The sequence below is a fragment of the Myripristis murdjan genome, chromosome 12 (assembly GCF_902150065.1).
Source record: "Myripristis murdjan chromosome 12, fMyrMur1.1, whole genome shotgun sequence".
In the NCBI taxonomy this organism is placed as follows: domain Eukaryota; kingdom Metazoa; phylum Chordata; class Actinopteri; order Holocentriformes; family Holocentridae; genus Myripristis; species Myripristis murdjan.
In genome coordinates, this window is record NC_043991.1 from 20138612 (window position 1) to 20157779 (window position 19168).

At 39.5% G+C, this 19168-nt stretch overlaps 1 protein-coding gene across 1 annotated transcript; it reads right to left on the reverse strand.

Moving 5' to 3' along the window:
- Positions 1-12297: 12297 nt before the first annotated feature.
- ctxn3 (cortexin 3) lies at positions 12298-13249 on the reverse strand. Its single transcript, XM_030065859.1, has 2 exons — positions 13246-13249; positions 12298-12740 (listed from the first exon to the last, which is right to left on the reverse strand). Exons 1-2 carry the CDS (start codon positions 13247-13249, stop codon positions 12298-12300), a joined length of 447 nt encoding a protein of 148 aa, XP_029921719.1.
- Positions 13250-19168: the final 5919 nt, after the last annotated feature.

Consider the following 19168-nt stretch of genomic DNA (forward strand, 5'->3'; position numbering starts at 1 on the left):
GGAGCAGAAGATGTTGCTCTTCATACTAAACTTGATGCCATGACCCTATTCTCAAAGTGGAAAAGGCCAAACATTTATTTAAAAAATTAAAAAAAAAAAAAAAAAAAACATTTTACTTTATTTTTACATTTTATTTTATTTTCCTTTCTTTTAAAAATGGCCACTCATGAACTTCTTTGAGTCATAGCCTTCTTTGATTGTAGCTCTGTTTTGACAGTTTGTTTTTAGCTACAGTCGAAGGGTTTAATAAAGTATCACATGACTCAGTACTCTGAGGAATATTAGGAATATCCTAATAAGTCACACTGTTTTAGCCAGTTTCCACAGAACAGCATAAATAGACGCACTGTAAAACACTGTCAAATCTTTTTTTTCCCTGTAACTGAGCAGAACAACTGAGTAAGTATAAATATTTTCACCTGCATCCCATCTGTGATGGCAACCCACTTGTTTTGAGTTGAGCACTTTATCTCCACATTCTCCTCACTGCGTTTGAGGCTCACTTGATAATGTACAACTTAATTCTTTTATCAGCACATCCACTGGAGAAACTCATTTTCTTGAGAGCTGAACCGTAGAGGCATGTGTCAAGTCTCAAGTCTCACTTAATGTAAAAAAAAAAAAAAGAAAGAAAAAAAAACACAACAAAAAATGACAGATTCATGCTTCAGTGCCATTACATTATGGTTTGAGAATGAAAGTCTATCTGAATACGTAAGTTTTCAGCAGCTGCTCTCCTCTCTCATCACAGCTTGATGTTCAGATGAGCAGCTTGCAGTGGACGAGCGCTGCTGCAGTGTTTTGGTCGCAGCTCGGGTGAAGATTCACCTCACATACTTGTGAGGGCAGTGAAAGTCACAGAGCCCTGTTAACTGAAAGGCCAGAAGTATGGCCAAAACAAATCAAACGCTGATGACACATAAACTGAACTGGACACCGCTGTGCAGCCTGTAACTACTGGTCTGTTGGGAAGTCATAAAATCTGTCACATCCAAGAATAGATGCAGCAGCACATCTGACTCTTAATGGTAAAAATGAATACTTGTAGATAAGATATAGATTTTTATATCCATTTAGGGGGGAAAATGTCTTGTATGATGTTCAGTGCTCAAACTTTAAAAATCAGGGATAATTCCATCCTTTAAAATGCTTCTGTTTCACCCGATTCGACTGTTATCACAATTCCTGCTTATTACTGATGAACAGAAATGGGCGGGGTTCCTGGGAAAATTGCATTTGCAAGTTGATTTTCAAAGAACACGGCTTCAATGCAGGAGAGAGGGCACTGATTTTCTTCACAAAGCAGTGAAACTTTCCCTTAAAACATGTCTTGGTCAGGTGTGAAACACTGGTGTCGAAGGACATCATACAAAAGCACTTGATTGTTTTCAGTTCTGTAAATTTAGATTATTGGACATTGTGAAATGACCTTGTTTAAGTAAAGTCTACTTTAAGATTGTTTTCTTTTGTTTTGTTTTTATTAGTAATGCTACATGTTCAAAATCAATGAACGGCTAACTAATACAATTACTTAAGCCTGGAAAGCTTTTACATTTTAATTGACTTAAGATTTTTACTTTCAACAGGCAATATATAATGAGAGCTCTGTTTTATGGAATGCATTCACACAAGAAAATGGTGTTTTTCTGAATTAACAAGTCAATTATAGTCAGAATTCTGAGATATCTCATTAATTAAAAAAGCAGAGCAATTTTTTCCCTGTGAATTTTTTCTCATAATTCTAAGATAAGTATCTTGTGAATTCAGAAAAACAAGGAAGAGTTTTTAAGTGAATGCATCACACTTCATGCCATTTACATCTGCTTCAAACAAAAGTGAAACAGCACGGCTGAAACCACTCTATAAGCCTCGAAAGGTTTACCATGGATACGTGAACACAGACTTTGACTTGGAAAGGGACAATGAAGTGTTAAAGTTACAAAACACAACAGCCACAGCTACTGTATTCAGGAGTGTTTGCATTTAATTTGCATAATAATACTATCACACACAAATTAGCACACAATCTAACAAGACTTCTCCCCCCACTTTGTCTTGGACACAGCAGACCCAGAGTGGAAAGTTTTCAGCGAACATCCTTTAGCCACTGCAGGTTGTTGTGAGCTTACACACTGCGAAGCCAAACCAGCATTTAGCGCTGCAGGTGGAGCATGCAGTGAGGAGCTCAGTGGGTGAACTTTGAATCAGGGTAAACATTATGGATGTCAATATTGATGGTGCTCTGTATCCGTGTGTTTTGCCATTAAAATGTCACAAAAAAAAAGCCTAGAGGGCATGTTCCAACCCGAATAATCCCAACCACTTGTCCCTGTGTCCAACAGGTGACATGCCAGGTGAGCGGAAAACTTACAAGGGATTGCGGAAGTGAAAGGAGGAAGAGGAGGAGGACAAGGAGGAGGGGTGGGGGCAAAAGAGTCACTTTCTGAATAGATGACACTTTTGTTGAGAAAAAGAAAATGATGACAAATTTGAAATACCAGTTTAAATACTATTTTTTTCTATGATTCTTCAGTCTGCTGTGGAACACCCTGCCCAAAGATGTCAGGGAGGCGAGCTTGATCGATACTTTCAAACAAAATCCTATGACTTGTTTATTTCAGTTAGTGCTTGTACCTCTTATTATTTTTTTAATGTATTTTTTTAATGAATGTTTTATTGTTTTGTTTATCATTGTTGCACTCTTGTTTTTACTGTTGCTGACGTTTTTATTGCATTCATTATTTTAGTGTACTTGATTTTTTAAATTCATCACCTCCTTTGCTGTAAAGCACTTCTATGTATGAAAGGTGCTATACAAATAAAATGTATTCTTCTTTTTCTTCTTCCTCTTATTCTGTTTCATCATCATAATTGTGTTTGATTGCCATCCTCTCCATGTTGATTCACCATGCCAGAGCATCATTCCCGGAAAAAAGGAAAAAGAAAAAGAAAAATGGAAATGCAGCCACTGCAGATGTGCCTGTTTCAGTTTCACCATGCTCCACCATGCACATCAGTGTCATAATAATTCTTGTGCCTGCCTGAATCTGTGTGTGTGTGATGCCTCTGTAGCCACTCATACTGCAGCCCGATGATGCCTTTCTTTAAAGGCAGACTCTGTAGTTTCATCCCCACCTTGTTATGATGTGGTATAGAGTGACGAATGCCACTCAGCTCTCAAAAGACAAGAACTTATGGGTCCAGAACAAATCTTTTACGCCATCATAACCCAAAACAGAGGGGCATTTTGTCACAATCAGTAGAAATGACACAAAAGCAGAACACAACATGGAGTAGAAAACAAAGTTTAATGGCAGGTTTGCAGGTGATAGAGGAGATGGATTTTGGCTGGTGAAGGTTGATGATGGAAGATGGTTTGCAGCAAACACAAGAAAATAGTGTTAGAGGTGATTTAAAGCAAGCTAAAATACACACTTCTAAGGGGCAAATCGCTCAATACCACACCGGCTGAGGCAACGATCAGGCAAAGAGTGACTGAAGAACCACCTGCTGGGGAGATGAGCTGATGAACTGCAGGTGTGTCTGCTGAGCAGCAACCAAGGAGCTGACTGACTGCCACGCCCACAAAGAGAGAGAGAGAGAGAGAGAGAGAGAGAGAGAGAGAGAGAGAGAGGAGCAACACAGGGGAATGGAAAAACACAGGGAAATATAAAGGACAAACTGAAGACCATGGCACATTTGGCTCTATTGTTTATGGTTTTCTGTAAATTTTACATCAAATTTTTTTTTATTCAAAACAAGCATTTAAAGGTGCTTCATTAAATCTATGAGTTATTAGTCCTGAGGAGTTTGATCCTTCCTCAGCTTCATCCTTAACATTAGCAAACAAAGAGGCAGGTGTGTCCTCCCATTTCAGACTGCATAGTCTGCCATTAACGTATTCTACAAAAATAAGTCCTCTCTTGGTCAAAATGTAAATCAAAAGCCATTAGCTTGAAAACCAGTAGTCTAAGTTGTTGTGAATCACTATTCTAATCAAAATATAGCAAATTTATACAGGTAGATACTTTTAAAAAACCTGTTCTGATGTGCTAACGTAGGTAGGGTAGGTCAACGTGTCATGTACCAATAGGTGTCCAGCCTGCATGGGCTTACAACGCACTAAAAACATAACAAACAAGAGCAATAACACAATGAGCAAATATGAGCCTCACACGGATGAAAACAAATCATCTTCCCTTGCAATTATTAACAAAATGATACAAGCCAGCCCCTTACAGACATTGCAACACAGTAAAAAAAAAAAAAAACAAAAACAAAACTGAGACACATCTTGATCTGTTAAAAACACAGACTATGCCTTTAACAGATCAAACAGAGCGCCCTAATATATTGATAGAAAGTATTTAACACAAACTGAGCTCGGTGAAACACTTTGAATTCAATGACTATGCAGTGAAAAAATACTCTCCAGTTCTGGTTGCTGATGCTACAGCAGCACTTACACCTCCCTGCTGACCTCTGCAGGAGGCACATGACGCACCACAGCTTTCTGCTCGCTGCTGGGACGGCCTGTCGTGCAGCAGGTGCCCTTTTTAATTTTCTCACCCCTGCCCTTCAAACAGCCTGACTCCGCCACTGCCCCTGTGTGCTGCAGGGTAGCAGTAGAAGGTTAAGCAGCCATCGTTTCACCACAAGATGGCGAGAGCAGCTGCTGAATTACACATGAGTGTTTGGGGACTGGGTTGGTGTCGCTTCAGAGGAGATTTAATTCTGATTCAGTCGACTACAATCTGCTCAGCTGAAATGTGAGACACTGTTACATGAATGCTGCAGGTTCAGTGTCAGCGCTGGGAGACAACAACTTGAAAAACTGGAGATCCTTCTTGAGATGTTTGGAGAAATTTTCTGGAGGTACCAGGCTTCAGCGTCTTTGCCTTTAGCCATTAGAGGTTACAAAGAATTGTTTGTAACTTACAAAACCAGGGTCGCCACTTTTATTGTGCATACAATAAAAGTGTAGACTATTAACCCTTAAAACCCAGAAGACAGTGGATGCGCATTTTTCCAATCATATTTATATGATTGGATGTATACATATATATATATATATATATATATATGTATAGATATAGATATATATATATACATATATATTTATTTATTTATTTATTTTTGCTACTTTTACAATTTGCCAATCACCCCTTTTGGGGGAAAAAAATCAAGTGAATTTGCTTCAGTTTCAAAAGGTAAAATGCCTGTGACAGACGTCTACTAAAACGAACAAAAAAAAAAAGATTCAATAGGTATAAGGTGGGACGGCTGACTCACAACAGTGGGTGAACTATTGCATAACTGGATGAACTCTAATAATTTGTGAGTGCGGGCGACAGAGGATACAGGGTGCAGAAGTGAGGAGACATCCCCTTTCCCCCGGGTTTATTGTTCATCAGCTGTTGGTGTTTGCAGTTGTGTGCCACATGGTGTGTTTTGGTGGTGTGAGATGGAAAACTGGACGCAAAACAAAGAGACACCATTTTCAGGAGAGACTGGGACAGTGATTTGGAAACAACGTATTTATTGTCACTCTGTTACACAAATTTATTCATGTCATGTTTCACATGTTCTGCTTCTGAAGCAGGTGCTGACACCACAGTGTAGCAGACTCACACAGCACTATCACCATGGCTCTGTGTATGTGCATGTACAGCATGGAGAGCCGCCCACGGTCACATGGTAATCAACATAAATCCATGTGTCGAGCTGTGCTCTAGAAACATGTGCACGGTTTATAAACCTTGCCCAATTAAATGTGGCCTAAATTCATAATCTATACCTCCAAATTATTAATCCAAGAGGCTTCGTGTCCTCTAGGCAGGTCAGCCACAGGCAGCCACACAACCAATCAGATTTTTAATTTTTAATCAATTAACCCTTTGAAACCTGACCAAATTCTTTCAAAAACATTGGAAAAGGGAATCTGAGGACCAATTTAATTTGTGGGCATGCTTTCTAAACTGGGCACACAGATTTGTAACCTGGATTAATTTTTTCAGCCATGTGACCCCATGAGGGCTTTGAGCTAATGATGAGAAAATTATTGAACAGGACATCAGCACTGTAACTTTTTTTTTTTTTTTTTCTTTTTTTTCAACTTGACCTTGGTCATTGTTACAGACTCTGAAAGCATTGGTCATTATGGAGTTTCCAGCGCCAGCAAATCCACTTGAGTAGAAAAGGACCACCAATGTACTGCGAATGCACCACAAATGTGTTTAAGTGTGCTGAGCAAGTTCAAATTTTAAGTGTCAATAGGAAATATATTGGCAAGCTAAAGAAAGCATTCTGAGTTTCAGTCTGTATTTTCAGTCCATGGCTAGCTGCTGGTTAGACGCAGAAGAATCTCATTGATTTGAATACACATTTAATATATCAGAAACATATTAGTGACATTATCAGCTGTGTGTCTGTTTTTTCATATTGCAACAAACATTTATAACATAGATAATTAGTCCGATGTTTTCCACAACTACTATCTTGTCATAGTTTTAGCTTATGTTTCATGGTGAGCACTGCAATGTCATACACAGACAAAACATAGTTTCCATTAAAGTAGCTCTGATAGGACATTTCAAATGGGAGCTATTCATCTCAATGGCTTCAATGCCTCCTTTAAAGGGACAGTTCACCCATTTTGAAAAATGTGATATTACACCTGTTCTGTAGGACAGCAGCGGTGATCTTCCTCTCATTGTTACTGAGTGCTGGATACTGGCTGGAGGCTCCAAACTGTTAGCCTTCTGCTATTAAGGTGGACTTCCCCCCAGCTAACACTCAAATAACCTCTTATGGATTTATGAGGTCATGCATTTTCACAAAATAGAAAAAATAAAGAAACACAACAATATCACACTTTTCAAAATGGGTGAACTGTCCCTTTAATATCCAAGTCAGGTATATAAGTCAAGTTTGTAAGCTGCTCTAGAAAGTGTTACCAATACACAGATGCTGTGTGTTGGTAATTTACTTACAACTGCCTGAAAATGACTGCTGTGCTGGAGGCTCTACATGGTGTATTTATTTAAGAGCAGTGTTCTAGTCCATGCACGTCACTGTATAAAATAGCTTCATACTTAAAGCTTTTAGATAGTTTTTCTGCACTGGTCACATAAGAAATACAAAGTAGGAGAAATCCTGGTCTAGTAATACATTCAATATTCAGAAGCAACAAGTACAACTTGAAAGTTCATGTAATTTTTTTTTTCTTTTTAACAAAATGGAAGCTTGCTATTTTGATTTCCCACATATGGCACGAATGCAAAAGTACATCACAATCACAGCCTGGGCGAACATTTGATTCTGTTTGGGCGTCCACTGAAGTAATTCAGCATAGGCTGTGGTACAACCAGGCAGTCCAGATGCTAGTCTAATAGTTTGTGCTACCTACAAAGATTTGTGCATTACATTTAGACAACAAACTTAAACTCAAAGGAGCTCTAATCCAGAAGAGTTAATCATGGGCTAAAAAGTGCCTTTCCAAAATACATCGTCACTTCAGAGTAGTTACTTCTGGACTATGGAGTCCTTGATTAAATTGAAAGTGAAAATCCACTACTAACACGGTGGTCATTGTTTTGGTGTTTTGCACTCAACTGGTGGAAGCACTGTGCAATAATAAAGACTCTCACTGATCGCTGCTGTTTCTCATATCTTTCCTACTGTCTCGCATTTATTACAAACAAACCTCTACCCTCATAGTAGTTAATCATAACTGTGCAGTATCATTTGGGGATTGAGAGTACCAAAATGGACATTTATTGATGTAACAGGGTTGTGGATTATGACTCTAATTTCAAAACCTGGTGATGCTCATAAAATCTGGGCTGGATCTAGAAAACTGCAGTGTTGTGTGGAACTGGAGGAGAAACAAGACTCTATTTCTTCTCTGACAAACAGCAGGAATCTGAAGTTAAACCTGCTGCCTTGGACGTTTAATTTAAGCCTTCACTGACCTCAGGACTAACACTAATCTCTGATCTGAAAATCAGAGCATTTGAATCTAGGTTAAGATTAAAATTTAAATCCATCACCCAGAAAATGAATTCCAGTTTAGAAGGGCATTTTAGTCTGTGACGAGGCTTCATCCCTGTTGGGGAAACCGCCCCAAAATGTTTTCAATATGACCAAGTTGTTGATGAAGACTCTTGAAAATAGTAGCATCAAAAATGGATCAATAATGGATCCGCTGTAATTTTACAATGTAAGCCCCAGACATTGTGCACCCACTCTGTCAGGAACCTTACGACGGACATGTAACACCATGCTGTCACTTGTTTAAAATCCATGTTAAAGTGTGATTTTTTCATTAATATCACAACACAGCTTAGATAAGATGAAACTTTCATGATTTCTTGGGGAAATCAGGTCACTGCAGCAACAAATAGTGACCTAATTTAACAGCAAAGGATGGAACAAGTGAACAAGTCTTATCCTATCCACGAGAAACAGCTTGGACGTTTTGCGTTATAGTGTTCACTCAGTTTGGTGATGCCCGTGAGGCATTTCACTGGAAAGGCCAGCAGCTGGAAGGCTGAAGGAAGCAGCAGGTGAGTGCACGTTGGTTAGCAGCAACAGAAAGCTGTGGAAGACCCATCTTTCTGATTTTTTTTTTTTTTTTTTTTTTTTTTTTTTTTTGTGGATATATACAAAATATGAAGTAACACACTATTTCTAATCTTTGGCAGATGGATTCACATTGTGCAGCTCTTAATCTCTTTGTGATTATTTAATTCATTTGAAGGACCATGCCAGTGATTTTGAATGTTTGGTCCATTTACTACAATTTCCCGACATTTTATATTACAACAAACCATTTTGCAAATCATACAGGGGATACTCCGCCCAATTTCAAGTCAACAAAAAAAGTTCATTTTCATATCATAGTGGAAACAATGAAAACCAATGGCTGGATAAAAGGGAGGAAAATTTGTTCTAAAATAGGACTGCATGCTTTGGGGAAAGATTCGCAGAAATGTGAAGTTTATACAGTTTGCAGATTTGATGCTACACATGCAGAATCACTGGTATGGTCCTTTAACGTGTCCAACATCAATACCCTGTGCCCTTGCATCAAGCTCTGGGCTTCGACTCCAAAGTAGATGAAAACACCTCACAGTTAAAGGTCGAAAGTCCCATTTCACTTTTTTTTTTTCCAAAGAAGATCTTTACAGGTGCAGTTTTGTTATTATTCACATACTCTGGACTCTTCAGCATGTTTGAAATTCTTTCAGAAAACACAAAATCCTTTCATTAGGCTCCATCTGGCCTAAACATTTCTCCTTCATAACAGTCGAATCACTGCACAGCTCAGTTGATTTTCATCTACAATAAGAGCAAATCTTCACAAAACCATTGAGCTGTGACATTATGATGTTTCTTTATGGCGACTGAGCCAGCCGTAAGAGCATGTCATCACCGATAGGCTAGCATGTTGGTGCAAAATCCAGTTCTCTCAATCACTGAATTATTCACTTGCCTGTAAAAAATGTCTCTATTAGGAGCACCATCTCAGTAAGTAACACCCAGGAAGTCAAAATAAAACTATTTCACTTTCAGCTTCATGTCACCACAGTTCAGCTTTGACACTGCCATTTTGTTTTATGTTTTGAAACCAAAGACAAGAGCAGAGCCTTAAAAAAAAATTTGAATAACCTTAGCCTACTTCAAGTGCTCAGAGTTAGACGTGTCAGAGCTTTCCATGGCACAGACACACAGCAGTGGCTTAAGACAGTGAGGTGTGGTGAAGGACTACCCTGTAGAAGTGAGCCACCCTACACACAGAAAAATGATCGTTCTAAAAGAACCATCAACTACTAACTGAACCTACAGACCCCACCAAGAACTATTTTCAAAAAGGTTGAGCGTTAAAGTTCTTTGAAGAACCATTTCAGCACCACATCAAAGAACTTTTCTGATGGCTCTTTTCTGATCAACCTTTGGGAGTTCTTTGATAAACCATCTGGAGAACTGTTCTTTAAATCAATGGTTCTTTAAAGAACTGTGGGCTGAGCGGTTCTGTTGTGGAATCAGAATCTGACTCCCTTTAGGAAAGGAGAATTAGCTGCTATCTCCATGTACCTTTTTCTCTTCTGTCTTTGAAGAACGATTGCTGGTTCCTCAAATAACTTTTTTTTTAATGGTTCTTTGAGGCACAATTGAACCATTTAGGGAAAAAATGGTTCTTTAAAGAGCCATGGTCTCAAAAGTTCTTTGTGGAACCAGAGAAGGTTCTACTCTGACATCACATTTTGGGTTCCAGCTGGCACCATCATTTCTCTGTGTAAGGTCATCTTTACATTGCATCTGTCTCTTGTTGCAGTGAGCCTACAAATGCTGACAGTGTAAACAACAAACACACAGCTGGAGGAGCAGCGGCACACATCTCTACACATGTGCATGAGGACAGCAAAACACAACGCCTCCAAACTGTTCAAACTGTGTATGTGTGTGAGTGTGTGTGTGTGTGTGTGTGTGTGAGTGAGTGTGTGTGTGTGTGTGTGTGTGTGTGTGTGTGTGTGTGTGTGTGTGTATGAGTGTGCGCATGTGTGTGCAATGGTTAATACCCTCTAAGAGATACACACGCATGTTTGCCACCAGCTACCAGGGGCGTTTTTTTTTTTTTTTTTTTGGTACATAAAAATAAATCAACAGGTTGATTTCCCTTTCATTTTATGTATATGTAAATTCACTTGATGTCTTTCAAAAACATAATAGACTTAAAATTGAATGTACAAGGAAATTACCACAAAATTACCCAAAAATTTGAAAATAAATAAATGAACAACTACTGAAATATGAAAGACAGGAAAATGACCAGAAATTAAAAATTAAAAAAACATAAAAAAAAAATTCAAATAAATTCAACATATTAGATTTATAGAGCTTACATTATGTAAAATTAAATTACAACCAAGTTCTGACTGAATTAAGCCCCAAAACTGTAAAATCACATTATTTCTATTTATTCTTTTTTTTTTTTTTTTTTTTTTTTTTTTTTTTTGTAAATTTCTTCAACAAATTTACCCCAAATTTTTGGAGTAAATTTGTTCTAATTTAATGTTAATTCATATAACTAATAACAATTATATATATTTTTAGACAGATGTTTTACTAAATTTACTTGAGTACTGTACGAATTTTCTAGTCATTTCTTGCCAATTTTCTTCTTATTTATTTATTTATTTATTGCAGCATTTTACTAATTTCTTGCTAATTTGCTCCTGACTTTCCCCCCATGTTTTGGAAATAAATCAAGTGAATTTGCTCAGGTTTTACAGCTTTCACAAGAAATTAAACCAAAAAATAAAGATAAAAGGATGCAACAGGGATGGCAGTGGGATGGTAGTAACTGGACAAACTTTAACAGCTTGTAAGTGGAACAAAGTGCGGGGGGACAGACGTGAGGGGGACATGCTCCCCCCCATCCTGTGTCGGCTCCTCCCCTGCCAGCTACTCAAGCTAAATCACCCATTACTGTGTTAATTTAAGAGCGTGAACATCACACACACCTAACCAAACCACCTACGCACCAAAGCATCCACCAAGTCATCCCACATTATGGTCGCCCATGACACTTCAAAGTCCCATCTGTAAAACTGTGTCTTGGCATTTGTATGTCGTAGTTACAGCCACACTGGCCTGTATGGTGTCGTCTGTTTGGAGGTAAAACACTCCCATATGCCAGGACTAATCTGGCCCATCTTTAATGAACATCTGTGTGTGAGAATAAAATACCTGTGTGTACAGTTCACATACACACCACCGAGGCAGTGTGAGACAGACGCATGTAAAAGAGACAAATCCTCTGCCTCGTGCTCCCCTTGGTCAAGACAACAAAGTCAAGGCAAAAACAGCCATACAGCAAATTGTGACTGTGCGTGTGTGTGTTTGTGTGTGCATGCATATGCTGTATATTTGTGTGCTTAGGTTAGGGCTGGGCAATATGGACTAAATCAAATCATCAATAATATTGTAGGGATAAGTGTTGGTGCTTTCTGAGGATATTTACACAATGATATTTTTGATCAACAGTCATTAATACTATGGATATGATGACCAGGCAGGTAGAGGCAAATTATAAAACAGCTGGAACAGTCAAAAACATTCAAAAAATTGGATCCTTTTACTGTGATGCTGCCTTTAAAATCAGGGAAAGATAATTCTTATGGCATATCATGATATAACAACATCCAACACCCCGGCTGATACCTCGTCTTATATCATGACGGTGATTTATTGCCCAGCCCTAGCTTGGAAGAGTGTATTTTGCATACAACCCTAGGCCAGAGTGTAGTCGAACTGGCCCTTCTCTAGGCCATCGAGGCCATCTGCCCAAGTGGAGGTGGGCATGCTGCGGTAGGGGTCCAGCAGGATGCGGAAGCAACGCACGATGAGGATGAGCAGGAAGACGAAGAGGAAAATGACCAGCGCGAAGGTGGTCTTCTGCTCCAGGGACATAGCAGCAGCAGCTGAATCGGAAAAGGAGGAGGAAGAAGACGAGGAGGAGGAGGAGGAGGAGGAGGAGGAGGAAGAGAGGGAGACAAAGTGCCCCCCGGCAGAGTGCAGCAAAGAGGAGAGAGGAGAGGTGAAGGGCTCTCCCTCCATCATCCAGGAAGAAAAGTGTGCGGCAGGGGCGGGGTAGTGGCACTGCAGATCCCACAGGGGGCGCTGTGTCATCCTCACACCAGCCTGGCCCTGCCCCTTTAGATGGACCTCATTGCCTGAACAAATGGGAATAGATAGTAGAAAATGAATAGAAATAGAAATAGAAAGTCAGCTCAAATTTATTCATAAAGAAAAGTAACACTTTGTAATTGGCCCATTGAGACTAAAATGAGGCTGAGAGATAATGTTATGATCTTATATGGTTTTCTTATACAGCCACCCACAGCCAATACATGGAGATTTGGCTCTGTGCTTCTTCTGCAATGCCTTTATGCGAGCACCAAAAATAAAAAAGGCATTTTGTGCAGTGTCAGATCAGGGCCTCCAACATATCTCATCCTAAAGCTAACAGCAGGGATCATCCATGTTTACAGAACACACAATTTAAAGTCAGCAGGGTTACAGAGAGAGAGAGGCATACACACACACACACACACACAGAGAGAGAGAGAGAGAGAGAGAGAGAGAGAGAGAGAGAGAAGAGAGAGAGAGAGACTTGCTGACAGAGTTCATGACATTCTATTCTCTGCAACAAAAAAATCTCAGACTGCAGCCTCTTACCCATCCAGATAAACTCGCTGTTCAATGTTGGAGGGAAAAATTGTTTTGTTTACCCCATATTGGCCATGTTAATGCCTAAAATCATACATGTTACACTCCCTAAATTCTTCATTTGTCTTTTAGATTTTCTTCCTCTCTGCACTGTTGATGTGAATGTCGAGCAGAAACGTTTCCTTGTTGTCTGGCGAGCTCAGTCAACCATGAGTCCTTCCCCTCCAGACTAAACAAACCTCAACACACACTTATTCTGATACAAAAAAAAAAGTCTTCTAACACCATATCCAGAGCAGCAAGCAGTCCAAGATGACATATACGGCTCAGAGCATGGTTTTAAATCTCAGCAAGCTGTTAGGTAATGCTTCTTTGACATATAATCTACTAAACAATTTAGCACACAGAGATAGGAGGAAGCTGTTTGGGTGTGACTGGTTAGTAGTGCTGAATCATGGAATAAATATGGGGTCTTGTATGATATGGGCAAAATGGGGGTAATCCTAAAAACAAATAACTGTACAACAGAAAACCTGACTGCATACTAACCTCCACATGACAGATCCTTTAAAAATATCAGACTCATGACACAGCACTTTTAAATTTAATGTCACCCACATCTGTAGTCAATCACAGTCTCTAAAGATTGGTATTCTGGTAATATGGGATCAATTCAAGTATGAAATTAATTTTCTTACTTTAAAAAAACAGGAATGAATCAATTTATTTACTCATTTATTTATTTATTTTCCTTTTAAGAGAGCCGTCATGCCCACAAGGCAGATCAGACACAGGACCAAACTCTGGAGAGCAAATGATGTGGACATGACTGGAATGACTTGATTTTTCTTTTCTTTATCCCTCAGACTGAAACAAACGAGGCAAACTCATAAGAAAATTCTGCAGCTATTGGTTATATGTATAAGGAGCTTCAAACTACGAGGAAGGTGTGTTTGATTCTGGCCTGACACTGAAGACGATTACAGGAATGAACATTAGCAAGAAACTAGAGGAAATAAGAAGGTCACTGTTTTGTTTTTTTTTTCTTTCTTTCTGACGCAGCTCTTGATGTGAAAGGCCAATTAAAATTCAACAAAGTGTGTGAACAGGTTGCAGCTGGAGACAGAGAGCTTTAGCGAACATCTGCTTAAGAAACAGCAGATCTCTTAAGACCTCGATGGGAGCTACAGCAGAGCATGAACAACACACTAATCCACTACATTTGGATGAGAATATTTCTCACAGTTCCCTATATGTTGCATATTTAAATTATAGATGGGTGGTTTTCTACAGAATTTTTAATTTTATGCTATTTATGTCTCTTGCAGTAGTAAGGGCTTCATCAGTGACTCTTGCCAAAAAAATGGTACAATTATAAAATAGTTATAAGAAATCAGTTCAACCACCATTTTATTTTGCAGGACATAGTTTCCCATTAGTGACATATTTCACACAAATTGATGTTATATGACAGTTAAGTCATTTAGAAATAAATTATTGCATTTCTGAAAGGACTCTGGATTTTTGTCAGATCATCACCAACAGGAGGGTCATGGTTTACCCATCTTCTTATTTAGCACCATATCACTGATTTGCATGTTTGTTTCAGAAGGCATTTTGAATGATCAGTCTGTGGTGGCAGTTAAATTGATGTGTGCCTAGAAAGCCTTAATCAGTGTTACTCTGATTATTAGCTGAAAGCAGAAGATGCTCACGCAGACACCAGTGCATTTACAATTCATGTAGTAATCAAACACACCATCTCTAGCGACCTTCACCTGTGACCTGCTAACACCTGTGTGCAATCAGATGGCAACAAGGCCAAATAAATACAGGAGTACAGGTGTATTCAGAAAAGCAAGATATTTACATGACGTCTGATCAAACAACTCAGCGCTTTAATCAGGTTATATCAGATAATTTTGGTGTATGTAAAAGTGCACCAATGATGATACTAAATGAGCTGCCAGTCCAGTAGGCAGGTAAGGTACAGGTAAGGTAGGCAGGTATGGTACAGAGCCACAACTAATTAAAAAAAAAAAAAAAAACCTCAATTAAACATTTGAAGCTTGAACCATTCACTGGATTTCTTTCTAAACCATGGGAAAAGGCAATAAGCAAATTAACCAGAAAAGAAACTTAATTTAAAAGCCGAGTCCTAATTAAATGCTGGGTCCCTTTTACCTACACAGTTTGACAAATAAAGGCTAGCTTCAGCAAGAAGCTGGGTCTAAATTAACTGTTTTTGCCTTTAATACAGATGCAGTTTTCTTCTTCTTTTTTGATCATTTGCAATCAGTCAACTGATATGTTATCCAGTAGGTTCAGTTTTATACAGGTAATATTCATACCTACTGGTTTGAATGAACAATTTGAAAGTCTTTCCCCACTGCTGCTGAGCAGCAAAACAAGACAACAGGAATTAAAGGCAGGACTCTCTAGACGCCTGTCCCAAATATAGGCTGGGTGTTTTCAGTGACTGAAGCAAATAAAATCCCAGGCTGTCAACTGAAGTTTGAAGGTATTTACTGCGTGATTCAGGCTTTGAGCAGCCAGAAGGAGCTACTATCACACTACTAACAGACATATAGCTCTGTCTCACATCCACAGTGCCTAATGTTTGCATGTAAGGCACGACTTTCAAAGCGCAGTGAAAATACCTTCATCACATCTATTCTGGTGCATTTTTCAGCACCATGGACAGAGAGCAGAGGTCTAATATCATTAGTCATCTGTTTAAATCGCAGAAAATAAAGAATTGCATTAAATTACATGCTAATATCTGGTAGGTAACCAAGGGGTGTTCAAAACACAGCAAAACAACATGCAATTTTGGCACAATAATAAGCAAAGTGTTGATTCAAAGCACTAAGGCCTGACCACGCAGGCTGATTTCTGTCTGCAGTAACATGTTTGAATACACTCGTTACTGGAAAAACACCTACAGTCACAGGCAGCATTTGTACAGGCTGTTGGGCACAAATGATCAATGTTAAGGCAGTGCTGATGAAAACATTTTTGTTTTTATTTTACATATATAAAGAAAACATTCCAGCTATGGCAGATGCTATTACCTTGCCAAACCCAATTGATGCTTGTGGCCCCCGGGCCCCGTATGATGTCCCTACTAACTTTATAAGCAAACCAGCACCCAGGGACCCTAGTTATTATTAAAAAAAAAAAAAAAAAAAAAAAACAATGAAAAATGAAAAACAAGTTGCATATATAAACTTGACAGTATATTGGCTGTGTAACAGGATATGCTCATTACTAAGAAACCATTACCTAAGAAATGAATAATTCACAGTGATTCATTTGATGCAGTTTAATTCGATGCAGTATAGAGCAGAGGTTCATAAGCTTTCTCATGCTCTGGACCCTCAAGGTGACTCTCACGGGGCCCCAAACCCTCACTTGTATGTATAACTGAAATTATATATTTGAACGTCAGATCAATGATGCAGGATGGATGTTATATTTCTTGTGTTTAAATTGTAATTATAATTAAAATTAAAGTGAAATTAAACTAAGTCTCATTCTGCTGAGGACCCCCTGGAGGAACCTCCCGCACCCTTGGGGATCCCCGGGCCCCCGAGCCCACTTTGAAAAGCAGTGGCACAGAAAACGCAACATCATGACTGGAGGCGGCGGGGTGGGGGCGTTCAAGTTCATAAGGACGACATGATGCTTGTTGATATGTCACCTGCAGCTGTAAGAGCAACATTCGTCCTAATTCACTCCAAACACACATGCCCGTGCAGCTCATTAGCACGTGAACTGGCGAGGTTTGCGCACATTGAGAGCCAAGGCGCTCACCCCGCCGTCGTATGTTCACTCAACAAGTGCAGAGCCAATGTCAGTGCTGGCGAGCCGTCACATTCTGCACACTACAGGCTGTTGCACAGATTGCCTTTTATCGTCACACACACACGCACACACATGCATGCACATGCATACACACACAAACGCATGCAAACGTAATATGCAGATGAAATGCATGCATCTGAGCAACACTGAATATCTACCTTCGCCTGTCTGCGGGAATGTCGGATCCATTTCCAGAGTTACAAAGGGGACCGGCGGGTTTGGCCCATTCTACCCTCCCCTCTCTGCTTCCACATCGGCAGCTTGTGCAATCAAAGGACAAAATAAAACGATAGGGGAAAGAAAAAGGTGCGCCGTGTCCCCTCCAGACGGACAGGATGCCATCCCAGGCTGACGGGCTCAGCAGCCTCGGCAGCCTCCCAGCTCACCGAGGAGGCTTGTGACTCCCCCGGGAGGAAGGGGCGTTTCAGCCCAGTCCACATCATATGAACTCCACTGGAACAGGAAAATACCGGGTTTCCCCCCCCCCAAATACAGCCAGGGAGGGTCCCCCCGGCCGCCCTGCCCTGTGAAAAGCTTTTTAATCCCAGACGCTAACGACATGGATCAGTGCATGTCTCTTAATGTGCAACATGCTGTAACCCAATTAATCAAATGCATGCAATTGTGATGAACCTGACGAATTCTTACTTGAAAGACTGGTAGCCTGTGATATTTCTCTATGAAATATAAATAGTTTTAGGAATTATTTATCTATAGAATATCAAAATGTCCAGCTTGCCTACTCTTATTTTCATGTCTGAATTGAAACTTGGGTTTTATGTTTGTAGTAATTGAAAATGAGGCACATTATGATGATGATGATGATGATGATTGTTATTATTATTAAAGACAGACTACATTTTCAAAGAGGATGGCACTCGAGGGCCATTCAATTCTCAAAAGAACAGCACTTGTAGCCCATCATAAGCTATAATATAAGGGCATGTCACTCCATTATTCATGTTTTTGTGTCTATTTGTCATCGAAACATTAGATTAAACATGGAAATATGAAAGTGTCACATTAATGCTATGGGTTATTAGTCCTGGCATGAACCTGAGGGGTTTCAACCTTCCTCAGCCTCATCCTTAACACTAATAACCAAAGTGATGTGCGCTCCCATTTGAACCTGCATGGCCTGTATGTAATACTAATACTAATAATTGAGTAAATTGAATGAGAAGAATGATTTTAAAAATGGCAAATAAAAGGTATGAGAGAGCAAAAGGATATGATGACCAAAAATGACATGGATAAAAGAACAGGAAGTGATCAAAGAGTAAGGTAAAATCTATAAAATAATTAAAAGGATACAACAAATGAATTCATGTCAAGTGAGATTCAGATAGAACAGTATAATCTGACCTTTGACCCATGAGCCAGACCTCCTGACATGTTAACAGGGCACTCGCCTCACTCACATAAATAACAGTTCATCATGATGTTGGCATTAATCTAGGCTACGTTGTTTTTGTTGACTTTGCACATAGTTTTCTCTATTTTTGCAGTTTTTCGTATATCTGAGAAAATGGCCTGTTTTGCAAGTACCACCATCTTGTCTGATGCATTGTGGGATTGTTCGGGAACAAACCGTGGGATCACCGAAATGAAACACACATGCACACACACACGGACGCGCCTATACACACACCCACACCCACACCCACACACACACACACACACCTGGCTGGCAAGGTAAGCCAGTTTAATTTATCAAACTGACCACATATCTTTAACATAATTAATCATCGCTTCATTCTTCCAACGCGTAGGTGCCTTAAGGTACTTTTTTTATTTGTGCCAACATCACTACAAGGTTTAAAAAGAGTCGTGTTAATGATGCTCATAAATCTTACTCTCCTCTGCAGCCCCTTGAAGTGAAGATGTCAAAAAGTTACACCACCTGAGAATATGGTTGAATCTAATGAGGGCCTGTTGTGGGTCGTGAGACGGTATGCAAATCATATACCAAGTAATATTCCAGGTTCTTGGTTTATCTGTAGGCCTCATGAGTCAAGAACATGTTACACTGGGCTTACTCTGTTGTGAAGAGCTTGTGAAGTTT